Source organism: Nerophis ophidion, linkage group LG12 (assembly GCF_033978795.1).
Source record: "Nerophis ophidion isolate RoL-2023_Sa linkage group LG12, RoL_Noph_v1.0, whole genome shotgun sequence".
NCBI classification, from domain to species: domain Eukaryota; kingdom Metazoa; phylum Chordata; class Actinopteri; order Syngnathiformes; family Syngnathidae; genus Nerophis; species Nerophis ophidion.
The window spans coordinates 34,376,945-34,401,803 of record NC_084622.1 but is presented as its reverse complement, the minus strand read 5'-3'; the positions used below and the strand labels follow the sequence as shown (position 1 = coordinate 34,401,803).

Genomic DNA, 24,859 nt, shown 5'->3' with positions numbered 1-24,859 from the left:
ACCAATAAAATGCTCAGTAGGTGGGTACTCCGTTTTCCTCCCACCTGTCACTTCTAATTGCTAAATCCGATTAAATCTTATACGTCTAGTCTCTTACGTGAATGAGCTAAATAACATTATTTGATATTTTACGGTAATGTGTTAATAATTTCACACATAAGTCACTCCTGAGTATAAGTCGCACCCCTGGCCAAACTATGAAAAAAATTGCGACTTATAGTCTGAAAAATACGGTATATATATATATATATATATATATATATATATATATATATATGTGTGTGTCTGTGTAGATAAGTAGCCCGCTCGCTGAAAAAGTGTGTGCACCCCTGTACTAAAACCTATTCTCTGCTCTTGAGTCCTGACATTGTTTGTGTTTTATTCATCTGCAGCTCACATGGAGGTACAACATGATGGTCCTTCCAACGGAACACTTTACCGCTACTAGGCTGCTGTCATCAGCTGCAGCCCTGAATTTTCCTTTCTCAGCTGCAGTTAAATACAGCATCCTTGCTTTGTCCGTCTCTCTTCTCCTTCTGGCACTGGGAATTTTGGTCTGGCAGGCCTTCAGATGCTTTCGAAGTCAACACACCACACGCAGTCTGCTTGAAGCAGGTCACCGACAATTAAGTCAAAACACTAAATTCCAGATGTATTCAGTCCAACGTTTGACGACTGGAAAAATAATAATTGTGTTTGCTTTTTTATGTAGCGAATGGGGAGTTGCTTTACGCAAATGACGAATCTCAAGCATCACGACAATACAAAGGAATCCCAACTATTAAGGTGAGAAGCCATGGCAGGAAAAGAGTGAAACCACGTCTGTGATGTTGAAAATAAATGAGGTCTGGGGTTGATAGGGCAGGTGTCCAAACTTTTTTCAGCAAAGGCTGCATACCAAAAAAGATCAGACAATGTGGGGGCCACTTTGACACATTTTGTACATTCAACATGCTACAAACCAATAAAATGCTCAGTAGGTGGGTACTCCGTTTTCCTCCCACCTCCAAAGACATGCACCTGGGGATAGGTTGATTGGCAACACTAAATGGTCCCTAGTGTGTGAATGTGAGTGTGAATGTTGTCTGTCTATCTGTGTTGGCCCTGCGATGAGGTGGCGACTTGTCCAGGCTGTACCCTGCCTTCCGCCCGATTGTAGCTGAGATAGGCGCCAGCGCCCCCCGTGACCCCGAAAGGGAATAAGCGGTAGAAAATGGATGGATGGATATCTGAACATTGTTCATCTACAATTTCCCTTCGTGTGACACGGTAGGTAACAAAGCAAATTAGTAAAAACATCAAATCCAGCCGCCTTGAAATATTTTATTTCGTATTATTATTATTCATCTTTATTAATATTATGATTGTGCCAATTAAAACCTTTTTGAAAAGTTAAAGCACCACTTAAAGTCGCACACACACTAGGTGTGGTGAAATTACCCTCTGCCTTTGACCCATCCCATTTTCCACTCTGTGGGCAGTGAGGGGAGCAGTGAGCAGCTGCGGTGGTCGCGCTCGGGAATCATTTTGGTGATTTTAACCCCCAATTCCAACCCTTGATGCTGAGTGCCAAGCAGCAAGGCAATGGGTCCCATATTTATAGTCTTTGGTATGACTCACGACCTACCGATCTCAGGGCGGACACTCTAACCACAAGGCCACTGAGCAGGCTTCCAAAAACATGAAAGTTGTACACACCATGACAGAGCGCACAGAAGTTTACAACCATGTACAATAAAATACACAGATCGTCCATTTTGGTTGTCAGGGTCCCATGTTGGAGGGGGGTTTTGGCTGATGCTTTTTATGTAATCTTTAATTCAGGACGTCTTTGTTCTGTCTGTAGAACGTTTCTCAGGCCAATAACAAAACGAGCTGCACACCACAACATCACGTTAAGGGCTTGGTGGCGATGGGGGGTATCCATGTTCTGCCTTAGTTATGCAGCTTGTGTCGACAGTGGATTGCCTGATGGTGTCCACTGGTGATGCTTTTGAGTATTTGGGATGGAGGGCACACTGTGGTGTGCCTCATTCCAATCTCGGGGTTTGTGAAGCGTGGATAGGAATTTGTTTATCTATTCAAGAAGACTGACCACATTGTGGGATCCCACCACCCACATCTGCCATGTTTGCTCTTGCCAATTTTAATCACATTGTAGAGTTAAACAGTGCAAACACACTTCACTAGGGTGATTAAGGGTCAGGGCTGATAGGACCAGGTCAACCCTGGCCAGCTATCGCAGACCTGGGCAAAGAAGGGCCTACTGAAATGAGATTTTCTTATTTAAACGGGGATAGCAGGTCCATTCTATGTGTCATACTTGATCATTTTGCAATATTGCCATATTTTTGCTGAAAAGATTTAGTAGAGAACATCCACGATAAAGTACACAACTTTCGGTGCTAACAGAAAAGCCCTGCCTCTACCAGAAGTCGCAGACGATGACGTCACATGTTGATGGCTCCTCACATCCTCACATTGTTTATAATGGGAGCCTCCAACAAAAAGAGCTACTCGGACCGAGAAAACGACAATTTCCCCATTAATTTGAGCGAGGATGAAAGATTTGTGTTTGAGGATATTGATAGCGACGGACTACAAAAAAAAAAAAAAAAAGTAAAAAAAAAATAAACGCGATAGCATTGGGACGAATTCAGATGTTTTTAGACATATTTACTAGGATAATTCTGGGAAATCCCTTATCTTTCTATTGTGTTGCTAGTGTTTTAGTGAGTTTAATAGTACCTGATAGTCGGAGGTGTGTCCACGGGTGTCTTGAGGCCAGTGTCTCAGGGAAGTCGACGGCAGCTTTATGGACGGCACAAGCTCAGCTTATCTCCGGTAAGAAGCGACTTTTTACCACAATTTTCTCACCGAAACCTGCTGGTTGACATTCGGTCAGGATCCATGTTCGCTTGACCGCGCTGATCCATAGTAAAGCTTCACCTCCGGGAATTTTAAACAAGGAATCACAGTGTGTTTGTGTGGTTAAAGGCTAAAGCTTCCCAACTCCATCTTTCTACTTTGACTTCTCCAATATTAATTGAACAAATTGCAAAAGATTCAGCAACACAGATGTCCAAAATACTGTGTAATTAAGCGGTTAAAGCAGACGACTTTTAGCTGTGTGTGTGTGCAGCGCTCATATTTCCTAACAGTCCGTGACGTCACGTGTACACGTCATCATTACGCGACGTTTTCAAGAAGAAACTCCCGGGAAATTTAAAATTGTAATTTAGTAAACTAAACCGGCCGTATTGGCATGTGTTGCAATGTTAATATTTCATCATTGATGTATAAACTATCAGACTGCGTGGTGGGTAGTAGTGGGTTTCAATAAGCCTTCAGGCCTTTCAATCTGGTTTGCCGGATATTCTCAAATATTTTTTTTAGATCTTTAAGATGAAAAGTGAAGCTGCCATTATGATATGCAGTGATGTTTTCAAAAAACCATAAGTCTTGAACCATACAAAGTATTTCAATGGTTGGAATCTGGGCTTTTGCATGATATTTTAGTGACTAGTGTTGTCCTGATACCAATGTCTTTTCTAAATAAAGGGGACCATAAAAAATTGCATTATTGGCTTTATTTTAACAAAAAATCTTAGGGTGTGGTTGACTGGTACTTTTCAGAGGCGGTATGGTACCGAATATGATTAATTAGTATCACGGTACTATACTAATACGCGTATACCGTACAACCCTACTAGTTACTATGGTAATCTACATACAGCAGGTCAGACTCGGCACCAAGCAGTGTGGGTGGGGAGCGTTTCGACAGAGTGGCCAGCCTGAAATGTGGGTATCGGGGACAGACCTGGAAGGAGATTTTTACAAGAAAGTTCTAAAGTTAAGTTAAAGTTAAGTTAAGTTAAAGTTAAAGTACCAATGATTGTCACATACACACTAGGTGTGGTGAAATTTGTCCTCTGCATTTGACCCATCCCCTTGATCACCTCCTGGGAGGTGAGGGGAGCAGTGGGCAGCAGTGGTGCCACGCCCGGGAATAATTTTTGGTGACTTGGAAGCTTTGTGATACACATTGTAGATGTTTTTTGTTTTTTTTACCCTTCATGTTCATATTTTGCTGTGTTTGTGGCATTTGGCTTGATTGTAGAATATGTGGATTGAGAAGGGGTGTGACGTTCATATGTTCTCAATATTCAGGGTTTTATCGTTCATAGAAAAAATTAAAATTCCATTCCGTTTTTAAGGCGGTCTGTCATCACATTTTTAGCATTCAATCAGACTTTATTGTGAGGTGTTGTATTAGTGTTCCTAAAAATAGACATACCGGCCCCCAGACACATTTTTTTCTCCAAATTTGGCCCCCAAGTCAAAATAATTGCCCAGGCCTGATCTATAAGTTGGTCCAGTCCTCACAACCACAACCATAGCACCCTTTACTACACTGTATGAACATTGTATTGCTTCTTGTTTTACTTTGTAGATGCATACTATGTAAAAGGCGTTTATCTGATGTTCTGTTGCATGATTGACATGTGCCATGGGAGGTCACTTCTTATTACCAAGCAAGATATGGCAATGACGAGGAAAAAACATCTCATTGTTTTAATGGAGAAGGAGTTTTGTCTCCTGTGTGATGAAAAAAAAACCCAAAACTAATCACCATGACTTACCATTTTTACCATATGGAATACTAGTGTATGAATGAAACATATTTATTTTGACTACTTACTGTAGGGATCTGTAGTTTTGCTTTAGTAGACAATTAAAAGGTATCTTAGATGGCAAAGTGAAAACATGAGTTGATACTGACATGAACTAATTGATCAGCAGAGGCCACTTCAAAGAACTGCATACTCTGACTTGAAATGTTGCTGCCTTAAAATCTTTCAGATGTAATAAAACTGGGGTGACAGTGATCATGCGAGTGTCAGGACTCGGAATAAGAAGTGGACCCAGATGCAGAGAGGAAGTTCCAAAATAAAGCTTTTATTTTGAAATGACTTTTTTACCTCCAGAGCAAAAAGTATCCATCCATCCATCCATCATCTTCCGCTTATCCGAGGTCGGGTCGCGGGTGCAACAGCCTAAGCAGGGAAACCCAGACTTCCCTCTCCCCAGCCACTTCGTCTAGCTCTTCCCGGGGGATCCCGAGGCGTTCCCAGGCCAGCCGGGAGACATAGTCTTCCCAACGTGTCCTGGGTCTTCCCCGTGGCCTCCTACCGGTTGGACGTGCCCTAAACACCTCCCTAGGGAGGCGTTCGGGTGGCATCCTGACCAGATGCCCGAACCACCTCATCTGGCTCCTCTCGATGTGGAGGAGCAGCGGCTTTACTTTGAGTTCCTCTCGGATGGCAGAGCTTCTCACCCTATCTCTAAGGGAGAGCCCCGCCACACGGCGGAGGAAACTCGTTCCGGCCGCTTGTACCCGTGATCTTATCCTTTCGGTCATGACCCAAAGCTCATGACCATAGGTGAGGATGGGAACGTAGATCGACCGGTAAATTGAGAGCTTTGCCTTCCGGCTCAGCTCCTTCTTCACCACAACGGATCGGTACAACGTCCGCATTACTGAAGACGCCGCACCGATCGGCCTGTCGATCTCACGATCCACTCTTCCCCCACTCGTGAACAAGACTCCTAGGTACTTGAACTCCTCCACTTGGGGCAGGGTCTCCTCCCCAACCCGGAGATGGCATTCCACCCTTTTCCGGGCGAGAACCATGGACTCGGACTTGGAGGTGCTGATTCTCATTCCGGTCGCTTCACACTCGGCTGCGAACCGATCCAGCGAGAGCTGAAGATCCCGGTCAGATGAAGCCATCAGGACCACATCATCTGCAAAAAGCAGAGACCTAATCTTGCGGTTACCAAACCGGAACCCTTCAACGCCTTGACTGCGCCTAGAAATTCTGTCCATAAAAGTTATGAACAGAATCGGTGACAAAGGACAGCCATTGCGGAGTCCAACCCTCACTGGAAACGTGTTCGACTTACTGCCGGCAATGCGGACCGAGCTCTGGCACTGATCGTACAGGGAACGGACCGCCACAATAAGACAGTCCGATACCCCATACTCTCTGAGCACTCCCCACAGGACTTCCCGAGGGACACGGTCGAATGCCTTCTCCAAGTCCACAAAGCACATGTAGACTGGTTGGGCAAACTCCCATGCACCCTCAAGAACCCTGCCGAGAGTATAGAGCTGGTCCACAGTTCCACGACCAGGACGAAAACCACACTGTTCCTCCTCAATCCGAGGTTCGACTATCCGACGTATTTCGCAAGAATTAACAATTACGTGGAAAATAATTCCGGGAAAAGGTCAATAAAAATCACTCCAAAAAATAGGAGGAAGTAACTAACTAGAGAGTGAACTAACAATGAAGTCGTATTAAATGTAACAATGACATAAAGCGCTCCAACAGGAGGAAACAACAAAAGGAACTATATATGTACACTGAATATGAATACACAAAAAACTTACTCAATCAATGAGGCAAAAAACGGAATTTAGAAAAACACAAAAACTCACCGATTAGGTTGGACGAAGGATAACAAAGGGCGCTCGAAAGGAGGAAAAAGTAAACTCAAAATTACAGCAAAATGATTTCTCTATCCAAACAAGAAAACCAGGAAAAAGGCAAGACAAGGATATCAACATGGACATGGACGCTAGAAAGACACAAAAGCTTGAGACGATCTGGCACAGGACGAGAGGAGGCATGAGCTTAAATAGAACATGAGGATAATGGGAAACAGGTGGAAACAATCAAGGGTCGGGGATGACGTCAGACTGGTGACACGAGAGGAAGGGCCCGTGATCTGAAACAAGAGGATTTGCTTTTCAAAATAAAACATTTAAATCACAAGACAAAAAAACCAAGACAAGACTTGGTGTGACAGCGAGTGACTTGCACACATGAGAATTCAACTTGTTTGAAAGATATAATAGTACTGATCACACCTGAAATTGTTTTATCCTAAAAATAAAGTAGTTCAGTTTCAGTTTTTTTGTTTTGTTTTGTTTTTTTGCATTTGTCTGGAAGCTGTAACCAACAGCAATATTGGACAGTAAATGTTTTCTGTGTACACAGATATTAATAGGCAAAATTGTTTAAACACAGGACTCTGCCAAAGCCAATATAATACGTTTGCTGTGTGTGCGCACTTTGCAGGTGGAAGATTTTGATGAGGAAGTCTCGTCTGAGTCCTCTTTGGGATCCAGCCAGCCAGCAGCAGATAATAAAGTATGTATCAGTATTGCATGTGTGTTGTTTTTTGCATCACCATCTTTGTCAGTTTATTTGTTTCTTTGCAGTCTTACATTGTATTTTAGTATAATGCTACACCTTGAGAGTGTATCATTATAATAAACTATCTATAGCTTTATTTAAAACAATTTAGTCAGTCCTATATGGAAAAGCTGTTTAACATTTGACATTACAGTCCTTTCATAGGCTGAAGAAAGTGTTCAGACAGTTTAGATTTATCATAAACGAAGCAGACGGCAACAGATTTTCTATACCTCACCAACTTTCTCCTCCACCAGGTCAATGGATGGCTCCACTACTCTGTGTACTATGACCAGCAGTACCGCCGGCTTGTGGTCACAGTCTTGAAAGTGGAGGGGCTTCAGCAAAAAAAACTGATCAGCAGCCTCCGGCTGTTTGTCCAATTAAAGCTTCTGTGGAAAGGATCTGATAAGAGGGAGCGTTGCATCGATGATGGGGTAATTTGATGCTTAGGTTTTTAGTTAGGACACTACTTTCCTGTAAATGTGGGCTTGTATATGGTTTCCTGCTGGCTCCACTGTGGACGGGACTCTCTCTGCTGTGTTGGATCCACTTTGGACTGGACTCTCACGGTTGGGTTGGATCCACTATGGATTGAACTTTCACAGTATCATGTTAGACCCGCTCGACATGCATTGGTTTCTCATTGTCATCATTGTCACCGACGTCCCACTGGATGTGAGTTTTTCTTGCCCTTATGTGGGCCTACCGAGGATGTCGTTGTGGTTTGTGTTGTGGTTTGTGCAGCCCTTTGAGACAGTAGTGATTTAGGGCTGTATAAATAATCATTGATTGATTGATATCAGTCCCAATTGTCAGCCAATGATCTCGGAAAAATTAAAGGGGACCTATTATGCAAAGCCAACTTTTATTAGCTATAAGTACCAGCTTTTGTGTATGTGGGATCTGCAATAGGACCCAACATTTTAAATCAAACTATATTTTTTTTCCAATAATCTTTTTTCATAATTCCACCAAATGAACCGTTTGGAATTTGCTCTGACTTGTGACGTTTTCTGACCTGTCATGTCAGCGGATATCTCCATGTATAGTAGAAATTTACCCAAAGAGCTTTACGCAATTCCACCATTGTAGTCCGACACTTTTGATTGATTGATTGAAACTCTTATTAGTTGATTGCACAGTTCAATCCAATCCAATCCACCGTATTTATATAGCACATTTAAACAACAATAAAGTTTCCAAAGTGCTGCACAGCCATGTTAAAAACAATATTATGCTCCACCACTGACTGAATAAAACAAAAAATGAATAAAAATAAAACCAATAAAAACAATATAAAAACAAATATGATTAAAAACTATTTTAAAGGGTAAAATCAATTAAAACAGTCAAATAAAAATCAAAGTGTATAAAAAACACAGAGGATAACAGAGGACAGAGGACCACACAACTCACGTAGTGTTAAAAGCCAAAGAATAAAAGTGGGTCTTAAGACGAGACTTAAAACACTCCACTGTGGAAGCAGTTTGAACATGGAGGGGCAGAGTGTTCCAGAGCTTAGGGCCGACCACAGAGAAGGCCCTGTCTCCCCTGGTCTTAAGTCTGGTCTTGGGCACCACGAGCTGGAGCTGGCTTTCGGACCTCAGAGCGCGCGCAGGAATGTAAATTTGGATGAGGTCCGAGATATATTGAGGTGCCAGTCCATGTAAAGATTTAAAATCAATCATCAATCAATGTTTACTTATATAGCCCTAAATCACTAGTGTCTCAAAGGGCTGCACAAACCACCACGACATCCTCGGTAGGCCCACATAAGGGCAATGAAAACTCACACCCAGTGGGACGTCGGTGACAATGATGACTATGAGAACCTTGGAGAGGAGGAAAGCAATGGATGTCGAGCGGGTCTAACATGATACTGTGAGAGTTCAATCCACAATGGATCCAACACAGTCGCGAGAGTCCAGTCCAAAGCGGATCCAACACAGCAGCGAGAGTCCTGTTCACAGCGGAGCCAGCAGGAAACCATCACAAGCGGAGGCGGATCAGCAGCGCAGAGATGTCCCCAGCCGATACACAGGCAAGCAGTACATGGCCACCGGATCGGACCGGACCCCCTCCACAAGGGAGAGTGGGACATAGAAGAAAAAGAAAAGAAACGGCAGATCAACTGGTCTAAAAAGGGAGTCTATTTAAAGGCTAGAGTATACAAATGAGTTTTAAGGTGAGACTTAAATGCTTCTACTGAGGTGGCATCTCAAACTGTTACCGGGAGGGCATTCCAGAGTACTGGGGCCCGAACGGAAAACGCTCTATAGCCCGCAGCAAACAAAAAAAACAAACAGCAATGTTTTAAATTCAATTCTAAAATGAACAGGGAGCCAGTGCGAACTCTGAAGAATTGGGTTTATATGGGGTTTCTTGGCCCCTGTTAAAAGTCGTGCTGCCACGTTCTGGACTAACTGCAACCGGGAGAGAGCTTTTGGGCTAATGCCAGCATAAAGTGCATTGCAGTAGTCCAGGCGACTTGAAATAAAAGCATGCATGACTTGTTCAAAAAGGTTAAAAGATAAAAACGGTTTAACCTTTACTAAAAGACGAAGGTGATAAAAACACGATTTTAAAACGCCATTGACTTGTTTGTCTAGTTTAAAATCGCTGTCTATAGTGACGCCAAGGCTGGTGACTTTGGGACGCACATAATTTTGCAATGGTCCCAAGTCAGTGAGGGCCGGACCAAAAACTAAAATTTCCGTTTCAGTACATATTCCGTACAAACGACCACTAAATGGTAACACCCGAATAAGTTTTTCAACTTGTTTAAGTCGGGGTCCACGTTAATTAATTCATGGTAAAGTCAATGAGCTAATTTTTGTTCCCCCTCTATCCTCTTGTTGTGGGGCGGACTGTCTCGTACATGCACATGCATCTTACGCTGTTGCAATTTCCAAAATCCAACTTATATCTGTCAGTAGACTCGATATGGAAGCGCTAATAACTACAACATTGCTGACGTGGAGAAGACGCAGTCAAAGTGGAGGCACATAAATAACACAGCCCACAAATTGTTGTATCCTGAAGAGACAGTCAGAAAGAGGTTTGAACTTTGTCTGTAAAGCATAATCCATGCAAAATTTGGACCAAAGCACCACCATTACTGTTGTGTAGACCACGAGAAAGTGTTTTAAATGTAGAAAAAAGGGCTCTTTTAAAGCAAGCCTAGAATGATAATGAATATGATTGATGGGCACTGAAGATTTCATCCATTTGCTTAGTGTTGTGCAAATTTTTGTTGAAGAAATATACGTATTAAACTACAGCTGTAGGCCAAAATAAACTATATCAGCATGTATGTACTGATAGTGGTTTTGTGAAAAGGAGAGAGAGGTGGAGTTAGACATACAGTAATAATGACAAATGTTAACATTTGAAGAGTTGAATCATTTTGAAACATAAACAACATGACTGCAAGATATTAGTTAATTCATGCCATAAAACACAAATGGCTAATCAGATAAAATAATTTAGGCAGTAGAATAAAAATTGTTTGTACTCTTTATGATTTTTGCATTTGGAGCAGTTAGAAGTGGAGACGGTGTTATTGTGCGCATGCCACAATTATATGAAAATATTACTTTTTGTGTTACTTATTGGCCTAAACTCCTCCAAACTACAAAACTCTGAGAACAGAGGCATCCAAAACTCTTTGCAAGATCAGACAAAAAGGCAGGGAACCGTATGATTTCATGCTTTGGCATTGTTTAAAATGAGTATCTGACATTATAAAACATTTACAGTCAGAAAAGGTGAAATTCATCTTGTTTGACTCTAATTTTGGCCATTAAAGGCCTACTGAAACCCACTACTACCCACCACACAGTCTGATAGTTTATATATCAATGATGAAATATTAACATTGCAACACATGCCAATACGGCCGGTTTAGTTTACTAAATTGTAATTTTAAATTTCCCGGGAGTTTTGTCTTGAAAACGTCGTGTAATGATGACGTGTACGCAAGACGTCACGGGTTTTTAGGAAGTATGAGCGCTACGCACACACACAGCTAAATGTCGTCTGCTTTAACGGCATAAATACACAGTATTTTGGAGAACTGTGTTGCTGAATATTTTGCAATTTGTTCAATTAATATTGGAGAAGTCACAGTAGCAAGATGGAGTTGGGAAGCTTTAGCCTTTAGCCACACAAACACACGGTGATTCCTTGTTTAAAATTCATGGAGTTGAAACTTTCCTATGGATCACAGCAGACATGGATCCCGACCTCTTGTCAACCAGCAGGTTTCGGTGAGAAAATTGTGGTTAAAAAGTCGCCACTTACCGGATATCAGCTGAGCTTGCGCCTCCCGTACAGCTGCCGTCGACTTCCCTGAGACACTGCGCGTCAACACCCGGCCGTGGACGTACACTTCCGACTATCAGGTACTGTTAAACTCACTAAAACACTAGCAACACAATAGAAAGATAAGGGATTTCCCAGAATTATCCTAGTAAATGTCTCTAAAAACATATGAGTCCGTCTCAATGCAACGCGATTGCAATCGTGTTTTTTTTTTTTCTAGTCCGTCGCTATCAATATCCTCAAACACAAATCTTTCATCCTCGCTCAAATTAATGGGGAAATTGTCGTTTTCTCGGTCCGAATAACACTTTTTGTTGGAGGCTCCCATTAAAAACAATGTGAATATGTGAGGAGCCCCCACACGTGTGACGTCATCGTCTGCAACTTCCGGTAGAGGCAGGGCTTTTCTCCAGTTGCGAACTTTATCGTGGATGTTCTCTACTAAATCCTTTCAGCAAAAATATGGCAATATCGCAAAATGATCAAGTATGACACATAGAATGGACCTGCTATCCCCGTTTAAATAAGAAAATCTCATTTCAGTAGGCCTTTAAATGGTTGATTGTGGGCTTAACAAAATGTAAGTGTTTCTCGTCCAACTACTAAACAACAACCTTGTACTGAATTGACTGTGAATTACTGCTCTGATTCTTTTAGGTTGAAGGGACACCTCCTCCCCTGTGCAAAGTGCTGCAGAAATGGAGGACTCGCACTGTGAAAGGCACCTGTAACCCTTTGTTTGGAGACCAGTTCAGCTGTATTCTGCAAGATGAAAAGGACCTGGATCACTTAAACCTGAGGATGGAGGTTCTGTATCAGCCAAACCCATTTCATATTGTCAGCATTTTAACGTTCTTGTTTCTTTTTTGAATTTCACAGTGCCTATGTCTGTTAGTTGGCAGGTTTGATTACAGATCAAGACAATAACACTCTAAAAAGTCAATTTCAACTTTTTATACTCATATTACTAAGCATATCCACGTGAATACTCTGTCTGTGGATGTTCTCGTAAATCCAGGTCATTATATTCTCAGGGCATTCAATCGTCTTAGAAGACGTTTTTCCTCTCATCCAAGCAGGCTTCGACAATCCATGCTCATCGACTTAAACTGGACCGCAAATGTCTATGAACTAGGGGTGTAACGATTCGTTTTAACAACGATTCGATTCAAATGATTGATTCAGTGAGTTCAAATGGATTCAGTAACTTTTTAACAAAGAACATAAAAACAGCGTGACTGTGAAATAAATAGTGGATACCTGGACACATCAGGTTAAGTTTTCGATATGAATTATGTGTAATGAATTATGGATAGGGTAGCACGGTGGACCAGGGGTTAGTGCATGTGCCTCACAATACGAAGGTCCTGAGTAGTCCTGGGTTCAATCCCGGGCTCGGGATCTTTTTATGTGGAGTTTGCATTTTCTCCCTGTGACTGCGTGGGTTCCATCCAGGTACTCCGGCTTCCTCCCCCCTCCAAAGACATGCACCTGGGGATAGGTTGATTGGCAACACTAAATAAGCCCTCGTGTGTTGAATGTGAGTGTGAATGTTGTCTATCTGTGTTGGCCCTGTGATGAAGTGGCGACTTGTCCAGAGTGTACTCCGCCTTCCGCCTGAATGCAGCTGAGATAGAGCCCCCGCGACCACAAAAGAGACAAGCGGTAGAAGATGGATGGATGGAGGAATTATGGATACAAACAAGCAAGCAAACAACAATTAATGGTCAATGCATTCATATCCTATTTAAATTAAGTGCAACCAACAGTTTAGGTTGAATCAACAGGAGGAAACCCTTTCTGCTCACATTTTATACATTCAAGCAATTTTCAATAAAAGTACAGTAACCAACATATTTAGATGTATTTCAATCAATCAATCAATCAATCAATGTTTACTTATATAGCCCTAAATCACTAGTGTCTCAAAGGGCTGCACAAACCACTACGACATCCTCGGTAGGCCCACATAAGGGCAAGGAAAACTCACACCCAGTGGGACATCGGTGACAATGATGACTATGAGAACCTTGGAGAGGAGGAAAGCAATGGATGTCAAGCGGGTCTAACATGATACTGTGAAAGTTCAATCCATAATGGATCCAACACAGCCGCGAGAGTCCAGTCCAAAGCGGATCCAACACAGCAGCAAGAGTCCCGTTCACAGCGGAGCCAGCAGGAAACCATCCCAAGCGGAGGCGGATCAGCAGCGCAGAGATGTCCCCAGCCGATACACAGGCAAGCAGTACATGGCCACCGGATCGGACCGGACCCCCTCCACAAGGGAGAGTGGGACATAGAAGAAAAAGAAAAGAAATGGCAGATCAACTGGTCTAAAAAGGGAGTCTATTTAAAGGCTAGAGTATACAAATGAGTTTTAAGGTGAGACTTAAATGCTTCTACTGAGGTGGCATCTCGAACTGTTACCGTGAGGGCATTCCAGAGTACTGGAGCCCGAAATGAAAACGCTCTATAGCCCGCAGACTTTTTTTGGGCTTTGGGAATCACTAATAAGCCGGAGTCCTTTGAACGCAGATTTCTTGCCGGGACATATGGTACAATACAATCGGCAAGATAGGATGGAGCTAGACCGTGTAGTATTTTATACGTAAGTAGTAAAACCTTAAAGTCACATCTTAAGTGCACAGGAAGCCAGTGCAGGTGAGCCAGTACAGGCGTAATGTGATCAAACTTTCTTGTTCTTGTCAAAAGTCTAGCAGCCGCATTTTGTACCAACTGTAATCTTTTAATGCTAGACATGGGGGGACCCGAAAATAATACGTTACAGTAGTCGAGGCGAGACGTAACAAACTAAATAAAGTTCCCCGACCCGGCCATACAGTATCTGTTCTCCGCCTCTGGCATCGCCAATGAAGGACAGCGACCCAGGTGTGCAGAAGCATGTATGCCCCCCATCCCTGTTGATAGTGTTGGCCCCTTTGCTTCCCAATTTTCATAGCTTCCTTCATCCATCTCTTCTATTTCTTTCTTTCTCATTAAATGGCTTCTCTTTGTTCTCCGAGACTTGGTGGGAGGCGCTAACTTGCATCGCTGTCACTTCCCTTGTGTCAGCCTCTTCTTCTGTGATTTAAAGGCCTACTGAAACCCACTACCACCGACCACGCAGTCTGATAGTTTTTACATCAATAATGAAATATTAACATTGCAACACATGCCAATACCGCCTTTTTAGTTTACTAAATTGCAATTTTAAATTTCGCGCGAAGTATCCTGTTGAAAACGTCGGTATGATGACGTCTCTGGTTGTAGCGGACATTTTTTTCCAGGCCGATACAAGCTATACAGTAAGTAGTCTGCTTTAATCGCATAATTACACAGTGTTCTGGACATCTGTGTTGCTGAATCTTTTGCAATTTGTTCAATCAATAATGGAGAAGTCAAAGAAGAAAGATGTAGGTGGGAAGCGGTGTATTGCAGCTGCCTTTAGCAACACAAACACAGCCGGTGTTTCCTTGTTTACATTCCCGGAGGTCAAGCTTTACTATGGAACAGAGCGGTCAAGCGAACATGGTTCCCAACCACATGTCAACCGGCAGGTTTCGATGAGAAATTGTGGTTATATGTCGGCTCTTACCGTAGACATGAGCGGAGCTTGCGTCTTCCTGCAGCTACGGACTCTCTTGCTTCTTCCCACCGAAGACACTGGCGGTCACCACAACCGTGGCCACACCCCTCCGACTTTCAGGTACCATATAATCTCACTAAAACACTAGCAACACAATAAGCAGATAAGGGATTTTCCAGAATTATCCTAGTAAATGTGTCTAATAACATCTAAATGGCTCCCACTGCCCTCGCCTTTTTTTTTCTAGTCCTTCACTCTCACTATCTTCATCCACGAATCTTTCATCCTCCCTCAATTTAATGGGGAAATCGTCGCTTTCTCGGTCCGAATCGCTGTCGCAGCTGGTGGCCATGATTGTAAACAACGTGAGGATGTGAGTAACTCCAAAACCCTTGACGTCACGTGCACTTTGTCTGCTACTTCCGGTACAGGCAAAGCTTTTTTATTAGCAGCCAAAAGTTGCAAACTTTATTTTCGATCTTCTCTACTAAATCCTTTCAGCAAAAATATGGCAATATCGCGAAATGATCAAGTATGACACATAGAATGGACCTGCTATCCCCATTTAAGTAAGAAAATCTAATTTCAGTAGGCCTTTAAGTTGCGTTGTGGCTTTATCCTTGTGTTATGGTGTTTGTATTTGTCGTGGCTTATGTAATCGTGCGGTAGCTGAAAGTTATGATATCGTAATGCCTGTCAATGAAAAAGGAGAGACACAGTCGGCCATACATTCTGAGACGCTTTCCTAACAAGCGGTATGAAACTCAGGGAGTGAAAGTACACACATACAATCAATCAATCAATCAATCAATCAATGTTTACTTATATAGCCCTAAATCACTAGTGTCTCAAAGGGCTGCACAAACCACTACAACATCCTCGGTAGGCCCACATAAGGGCAAGGAAAACTCGCACCCAGTGGGACGTCGGTGACAATATTGACCCAGTGGGACGTCGGTGACAATGATGACTATGAGAACCTTGGAGAGGAGGAAAGCAATGGATGTCGAGCGGGTCTAACATGATACTGTGAGAGTTCAATCCACAATGGATCCAACACAGTCGCGAGAGTCCAGTCCAAAGCGGATCCAACACAGCAGCGAGAGTCCTGTTCACAGCGGAGCCAGCAGGAAACCATCACAAGCGGAGGCGGATCAGCAGCGCAGAGATGTCCCCAGCCGATACACAGGCAAGCAGTACATGGCCACCGGATCGGACCGGACCCCCTCCACAAGGGAGAGTGGGACATAGAAGAAAAAGAAAAGAAACGGCACATCAACTGGTCTAAAAAGGGAGTCTATTTAAAGGCTAGAGTATACAAATGAGTTTTTAAGGTGAGACTTAAATGCTTCTACTGAGGTGGCATCTCGAACTGTTACCGGGAGGGCATTCCAGAGTACTGGAGCCCGAACGGAAAACGCTCTATAGCCCGCAGACTTTTTTTGGGCTTTGGGAATCACTAATAAGCCGGAGTCCTTTGAACGCAGATTTCTTGCCGGGACATATGGTACAATACAATCGGCAAGATAGGCTGGAGCTAGACCGTGTAGTATTTTATACGTAAGTAGTAAAACCTTAAAGTCACATCTTAAGTGCACAGGAAGCCAGTGCAGGTGAGCCAGTACAGGCGTAATGTGATCAAACTTTCTTGTTCTTGTCAAAAGTCTAGCAGCCGCATTTTGTACCAACTGTAATCTTTTAATGCTAGACATGGGGAGACCCGAAAATAATACGTTACAGTAGTCGAGGCGAGACGTAACAAACACATGGATAATGATCTCAGCGTCTTTAGTGGACAGAATGGAGCGAATTTTAGCGATATTACGGAGATGAAAGAAGGCCGTTTTAGTAACGCTTTTAATGTGTGCCTCAAAGGAGAGAGTTGGGTCGAAGATAATACCCAGATTCTTTACCGTGTCGCCTTGTTTAATTGTTTGGTTGTCAAATGTTAGAGTTGTATTATTAAATGGAGTTCGGTGTCTAGCAGGACCGATAATCAGCATTTCCGTTTTTTTGGCGTTGAGTTGCAAAAAGTTAGCGGACATCCATTGTTTAATTTTATTAAGACACGCCTCCAGCTGACTACAATCCGGCGTGTTGGTCAGGTTTAGGGGCATGTAGAGTTGGGTGTCATCAGCATAACAGTGAAAGCTGATACCGTATTTGCGTATGACGTCACCCAGTGGCATACAAGAGCTGTTGTTCACCAAAATTCACGTTTCGCGCTGAACACACAGACATCCAAACTCTAGCGGGAATCCGTTCCCTAGTCTGCCTCACTGGCGCATGTCACACACAACGGCTCTTCTCTTAAAGGCACACAGACACACACAGATATTACACAATTGTCGTGTGGGGTTGGTGTTTTCGCCCATTCACACACACATCCACTCACTGATGGCGGGAGCTTCCTCGCAAGGCGCTCACCAGGACCCATCAGGAGCAAGGGTGAAGTGTCTTCCCAAGGACACAACGGACGTGACTAGTATGGTAGAAGGTGGGGATTGAACCAGCAACCCTCAGATTGCTGGCACAGCCACTCTACCAACATATAAAGTCTAATGTTCTTAATGTTCTTAAGTCTATTGTTTTTCCAGTAAAACGATTGATGCCCTTTTAAAATGACCTTGGAACCTATCTCTTGGAAGGCAAACTTGCCGTGCACAGATCGATACACTTGAAATTTAGGAGTATTAAATCAGTGTATTGATGTTTCGATCACCCGTTACATCCCTACTAGGGACTGATGAATGAGAGGCGAAACGTCTTCTACGACAAACTGAACAGTCCAGTTGCGACTGGCAGAATGCCCTGAGAATTTGATCCTCTAACCAGTGTGACAAAAACATGACCCCCATTTGTTTGTCTGTGTCACAGGTAAAAGACTATGATAAATACTCAAGACACACAACATTGGGAGATGTGAGGACTTCTTTAGGACAATTCAACATTTCCTACCCTTTGGAGCTCAAGGGAAAGCTTCACACTCCCAGGAAGGTAAAAACTAAATCACATACCCTAATTTTAGGGCCAGCATTAACACAGTTGATACCAGGAACGAGAACAATTGCTTAGTTGTATCCGTGTGGTTTTCTTACACATGAGAAGGAACATCGCAAAGGACACAAGGGTAGTCTTATTGGAAGGAGGAAGTCTCAATAATGAGACCACTACCCTCTTTAGTTCTCAACACTGCTCATTTCATACTAGAAGATCCCTAATGTGGTTAAAGATGCCATCTCTATTCTTGATGATGCTCACGGTGTTTGAGCAGCCAATGTTGATTTTTCCACTGAACATTTTAAAATGTCTATTTTCACTTCACGTTTCACTTTCCTTTTTATTTACATGCTGCCCCTAGAAGAAAGGGCTATGAATCCATTCCACCACCGGTTGGAGTAGTATTTGTCACAGAGTTGAGATGTTTGAGAGAGTTGATTCAGGTGAAGCTCAAAATTAGAACATTGTGCTAAAGTTCAATCAATCAATCAATGTTTACTTATATAGCCCTAAATCACTAGTGTCTCAAAGAGCTGCACAAACCACTACGACATCCTCGGTAGGCCCACATAAGGGCAAGGAAAACTCACACCCAGTGGGACGTCGGTGACAATAATGACCCAGTGGGACGTCGGTGACAATGATGACTATGAGAACCTTGGAGAGGAGGAAAGCAATGGATGTCGAGCGGGTCTAACATGATACTGTGAAAGTTCGATCCATAATGGATCCAACACAGTCGCGAGAGTCCAGTCCAAAGCGGATCCAACACAGCAGCAAGAGTCCCGTTCACAGTGGAGCCAGCAGGAAACCATCCCAAGCGGAGCCGGATCAGCAGCGCAGAGATGTCCCCAGCCGATACACAGGCAAGCAGTACATGGCCACCGGATCGGACCGGACCCCCTCCACAAAGGAGAGTGGGACATAGAAGAAAAAGAAAAGAAACGGCAGATCAACTGGTCTAAAAATGGAGTCTATTTAAAGGCTAGAGTATACAAATGAGTTTTAAGGTGAGACTTAAATGCTTCTACTCAGGTGGCATCTCGAACTGTTACCGGGAGGGCATTCCAGAGTACTGGAGCCCGAAATGAAAAAGCTCTGTAGCCCGCAGACTTTTTTTGGACTTTGGGAATCACTAATAAGCCGGAGTCCTTTGAACGCAGATTTCTTGCCGGGACATATGGTACAATACAATCGGCAAGATAGGATGGAGCTAGACCGTGTAGTATTTTATACGTAAGTAGTAAAACCTTAAAGTCACATCTTAAGTGCACAGGAAGCCAGTGCAGGTGAGCCAGTACAGGCGTAATGTGATCAAACTTTCTTGTTCTTGTCAAAAGTCTAGCAGCCGTATCATCAATTCAACTTCAAATGTGAAACTAAAATGTGATACAAACTCATTACAGGGTGAGTGAGATATGTCAAGCCTTTATTTCTTACATTTTTAATGATTGTGGCTTACTGTTTTTGAAAACCCCAAGCTTTCTGCGCTTTTCAATTCAAGGTTTTCATAAGCTGTAAGTTATAATCATCAAAAGAAGGCTTGAAATATCTTGTGCTGTGTGTTATGAATCTATAATTAGTTCCACCTTGTAAATTTAATTACTGGAATAAACTTTAGCATATTTATGTTTGTAATATTAAAAATGTTGTTTCCTGCTTCGTCTACACAAGACACAAGCATATGTTTTTTAGACAGATGACGTGCATTTGATCGCCGCTCAGAGATCGACACAATCCTGCCCTCAAACGACCGGTTAGTTCGTTAGTGCGAAGGTGAACATGCGGATGGCCTAATCAGACAAACAATCTATAAAAAACATGTTTTACCAGTTAGCAGCTTACCTGGCAAATCAGCCTCGCCGCAGCATTTTGAGTCCGCATAACAGGTGCTGCAACCACACTCTGCGGCATGCAGCCAGAAACGACAAACATTTATCCATAACAATATTGAGAAATGGCTGTGTTTGACGTGTGTCTGTTTGTTCTGTCTCGTCCTGACTCAACAAACTGGACAGTCGAGCATTATCTTTGGTGCACAGACATACAGTATATATCGCTTCGGTCCGTCACTCAAATATGTCCATGTGCAACATAAACAGTGATTTTAAATTTGTTTTTCCTGCCTCACAATACGAAGTTCCTGCAGTCCTGGGTTCAAATCCAGGCTCGGGATCTTTCTGTGTGGAGTTTGCATGTTCTCCCCGTGAATGCGTGGGTTCCCTCCGGGTACTCCGGCTTCCTCCCACTTCCAAAGACATGCACCTGGGGATAGGTTGATTGGCAACACTAAATTGGCCCTAGTGTGTGAATGTGAGTGTGAATGTTGTCTGTCTATCTGTGTTGGCCCTGCGATGAGGTGGCGACTTGTCCAGGGTGTACCCTGCCTTCCGCCCGATTGTAGCTGAGATAGGCGCCAGCGCCCCCCGTGACCCCGAAAGGGAATAAGCGGTAGAAAATGGATGGATGGATGGATATTGTTACGTGACCGAGAAGCAGACACTTCCAGTACAAAAGTCTGCTAAATGTGAAACAATATTACTACAGCAATTCCTGGAACTATTGTAATTGTTTGTAGTTTATACAATTTTTTTTTTTTAAACAATATTTCTTACTTAAAAGTTTGCTTTTCTTACTAAAAAACAGTCGTGCTGTTTTGGGGGACCAAACACGGATTAAATTGAATGTAATAACCGTATTTTTCAGATTATAAATCGCTCCGGAGTATAAATCGCACCGGCCGAAAATGCATAATAAAGAAGGAAAAAAACATATATACGTCGCACTGGAGTATAAATCGCATTTTGGGGGCAAATTTATTTGATAAAACCAACACCAAGAATAAACATTTGAAAGGCAATTTAAAATAAATGAAGAATAGTGAACAACAGGCTGAATAAGTGTACGTTATATGACGCATAAATAACCAACTGAGAAAGTGCCTGGTATGTTAACGTAACATATTATGGTAAGTATTACGTCTGTTCGGCATGATCCTCCGTGGATGTGTCGAATGATGAACACAGCAAAGGTAAGATTTAACTGTTTATTTAAATAACAAACGGAGCTAAAGAACAAAAACACTGGAGCTAAGAAAAGGCAAACAAAAGACGCAAGCATGAGAGCTAGGATATACAAATAGAAAACTAAAACTGGCATGTAGGCACACAAAAGGGAAACACAAAACATTTAGCATGAGACCTAAATAGTAAATGATAAATGGGTTGTACTTGTATAGCGCTTTTCTACCTTCAATGTACTCAAAGCGCTAAGAAAGAGATAAATGCGTAGCGTGGGAGCTCGCGAGAATAATAGCAAATTGCGTGTGAGCAAATGCGCAAAAACAGACGTACCGTTGTATGAGAACAAACTACGAACCCAGGCTGAACAAACAAAAGAGGAAGGCTTACATAGGCAGTAATCAAGGAGAAACAGGTGTGTGTAGAAAACGAGGAGGAGGTGAAACTAATGTTTAACTATGGTGACGGACTAAACAGGAAATAAGAGGATCAGACGGAGAATGAAACAAAAACTGGAAGAATAAACAATAATATGTGGCGATCCGAAAAGCGGATCTTAACAGTAAGAGTCATTCAAATAACCATAACATATAGAACATGCTATGCGTTTACCAAACAATCTGTCACTCCAAATCGATTAATCCGGTGAAATCTTCTTCCTTGATGTTGCTTCTAAACAACTCTGCCAACTCCAAAGGTATGCGCCGCTTCGACAGCGTGGCGCAGTGGGAGAGTGGCCGTGCGCAACCCGAGGGTCCCTGGTTCAAATCCCACCTAGTACCAACCTCGTCATGTCCGTTGTGTCCTGAGCAAGACACTTCATCCTTGCTCCTGATGGGTGCTGGTTGGTGCCTTGCATGGCAGCTCCCTCCATCAGTGTGTGAATGTGTGTGTGAATGGGTAAATGTGGAAGTAGTGTCAAAGCGCTTTGAGTACCTTGAAGGTAGAAAAGCGCTATACAAGTACAACCCATTTATCTATTTATTTCTTGTCACTTTCTGTTGCATATTTCACTACGTCCAGCTTGTAATCTGCAGTACATGATTTCCTTTTCGGTTCAATTTTTGTTCAGCCCTTCTCGGTTTTTATAAGTTACCGCCAACGATGAAATGATCTATTTTAATAGCTACGGCAGTAGCATATAGCATATAGCAGTTAGTATCCCATGACCCACAATGCACTTCTGCCATAACCCTCCCCCGCCGAATTCTTATTGGTTGACGTGTGTGTGACGATTGCTGACTTTTTCTTTATCTCATCCACGAATGAGATAAATAACATTATTTGATATTTTACGGTAATGTGTTAATAATTAGAATAATTATTAACATAATAATAATAAGTAGAAGCATTTAAGTCTCACCTTAAAACTCATCTGTATACTCTAGCCTTTAAATAGACCTCCTTTTTAGACCAGTTGATCTGCCGCTTCTTTTCTTTATCCTATGTCCCCCCCTCCCTTGTGGAGGGGGTCCGGTCCGATGACCATGGATGAAGTACTGGCTGTCCGGACTCGAGACCCAGGATGGACCGCTCGTCGGGACCCAGGATGGACCGCTCGCCTGTATCGGTTGGGGACGTCCCTACGCTGCTGATCCGCTTGAGATGGTTTCCTGTGGACGGGACTCTCGCTGCTGTCTTGGATCCGCTTGAACTGAACTCTCGCGGCTGTGTTGGAGCCACTATGGATTGAACTTTCACAGTATCATGTTAGACCCGCTCGACATCCATTGCTTTCGGTCCCCTAGAGAGGGGGGGTTGCCCACATCTGAGGTCCTCTCCAAGGTTTCTCATAGTCAGCATTGTCACTGGCGTCCCACTGGATGTGAATTCTCTCTGCCCACTGGGTGTGAGTTTTCCTTGCCCTTTTGTGGGTTCTTCCGAGGATGTTGTAGTCGTAATGATTTGTGCAGTCCTTTGAGACATTTGTGATTTGGGGCTATATAAATAAACATTGATTGATTGAATTTCACACATAAGTCGCGCCGGTGTATATGTCGCACCCCCAGCCAAACTATGAAAAAAACTGCGACTTATAGTCCAAAAAATACGGAACTTTCAATGGGCAGGCCCGACATGAGATGAGTGTTTTGAGTTATGAATTCGGTCGTGGAACGCAGTGTGCTCGTAAATTGAGGTACAACTATGGATTATGGTCGTTAAAAAAACATAACACGGAACGTTGCAAAACAAGGATCACTTGTAAATATTGTCTGCCTGACCAAGTAAGTCAGCACTCAGAAGATGTTTATGAAATGTAAACAAGTCAAGCAGCAGGAAGTGATATAATTTTTTTTTCCCCAACTTAATTTGGTTTGGTGTTATTTTATGATTGAAAGTTGAATTTAGACAAAAGACAATGTTTTTATTGTGTGGGTAAATACCCATCATGCTGATGTGTTAATTCTTTCATATAATAGGATCTTGTAGGAGAAGTGCTTTTGTCACTCAAGTTTCTCCCCATCTCTCAAAGACTTGAGGTTGGAGTGTTAAAGGTCCAAACAGTCCAGAAGGAGTCACACTTGGGCGCAGGTAAATATCACACATCTCCACGCAAATGTAGATAGCAGCTTTAATAGCTCATTTCTTCTTGTTGTCCAGCTCTGTATGCCAGGGTCAGCGTGCAGTGCAAAAGCTGCAAGCTGAAGTACCAGAAAACCTGCGCAATGGAATGTGGGACAGTGACCGTTTTCAATGAGGTTTTTGTATTCTGCTTACCAGATTTTGCTATGCAAGACTGTAAAATAATGGTCTCTGTTTTTGAGACTCACTCAAGTAAGAAACCCTCCAAACAACTGATTGGACAGTTGATGGTGAAGAAGGACAAACATTCAGAAGACAAGCACTGGAGTCTTATGATGTTCTCAGCCCACCAGCCAATAGCAAGATGGCATGATCTACTTATCTGAGTTATGTCTAAACAACTTCTGGATCCCTTTATTACTTTTTTACATTCAACAGGTGGGGCTTAAACACACTTTTATTTTACAACAAATTACTATCGCCGCATTTGTTCTCATTAACAACATTCTCAACATGGCAACAATATGGAAAGCATTGTTTGTGTAGACCAGGGGTGCCCACACTTTTTCTGCAGGCGAGCTACTTTTCAATTGACCAACTCGAGGGGATCTACCTCATTTATATATATCACTTATATTTATTTATTCATGAAAGAGACATTTTTGTAAACAAGTTAAATGTGTTTAATGATAATACAAGCATGTGTAACACATATAGATGTCTTTCTTTCACAAAGACAAGAATATAAGTTGGTGTATTACCTGATTCTGATGACTTGCATTGATTGGAATCAGACAGTAATGATGATAACGCCCACATTTTCAAATGGAGGAGAAAAAAAGTTGTCCTTTCTGTACAATACCACATGAAAGTGGTTGGTTTTTGGCATCTAATTCATCCAGCTTCCATACACTTTACAAGAAAAACATTGGCGGCAAATTCCGTAGCTTGCTTGATTGACGATCACGGCACCCGAGGGTCTTGTGAGATGATGCTGGCTGCTGCCAGTTCCTTATTATGAAAAAAGGACAGAGAGGAAGGCGAGAAACACTTTTTATTTCAACAGACTTTCGCGCCGTCCCTTCCGTCAAAACTCTAAAGGCCGACTGCACATTTCCTATCTTCACAATAAAAGCCCT

At 42.7% G+C, this 24,859-nt stretch overlaps 1 protein-coding gene across 1 annotated transcript; it reads left to right on the top strand.

The window, feature by feature from the left end:
• The first annotated feature begins 375 nt into the window (after positions 1-375).
• Positions 376-24,729, top strand: syt19 (synaptotagmin XIX). The gene is made up of 8 exons (XM_061917436.1): positions 376-615; positions 713-786; positions 7,149-7,220; positions 7,523-7,702; positions 12,249-12,398; positions 18,055-18,174; positions 23,618-23,729; positions 23,799-24,729. Exons 1-8 carry the CDS (start codon positions 411-413, stop codon positions 24,104-24,106), a joined length of 1,221 nt encoding a protein of 406 aa, XP_061773420.1. The 5' UTR covers positions 376-410; the 3' UTR covers positions 24,107-24,729.
• Positions 24,730-24,859: the final 130 nt, after the last annotated feature.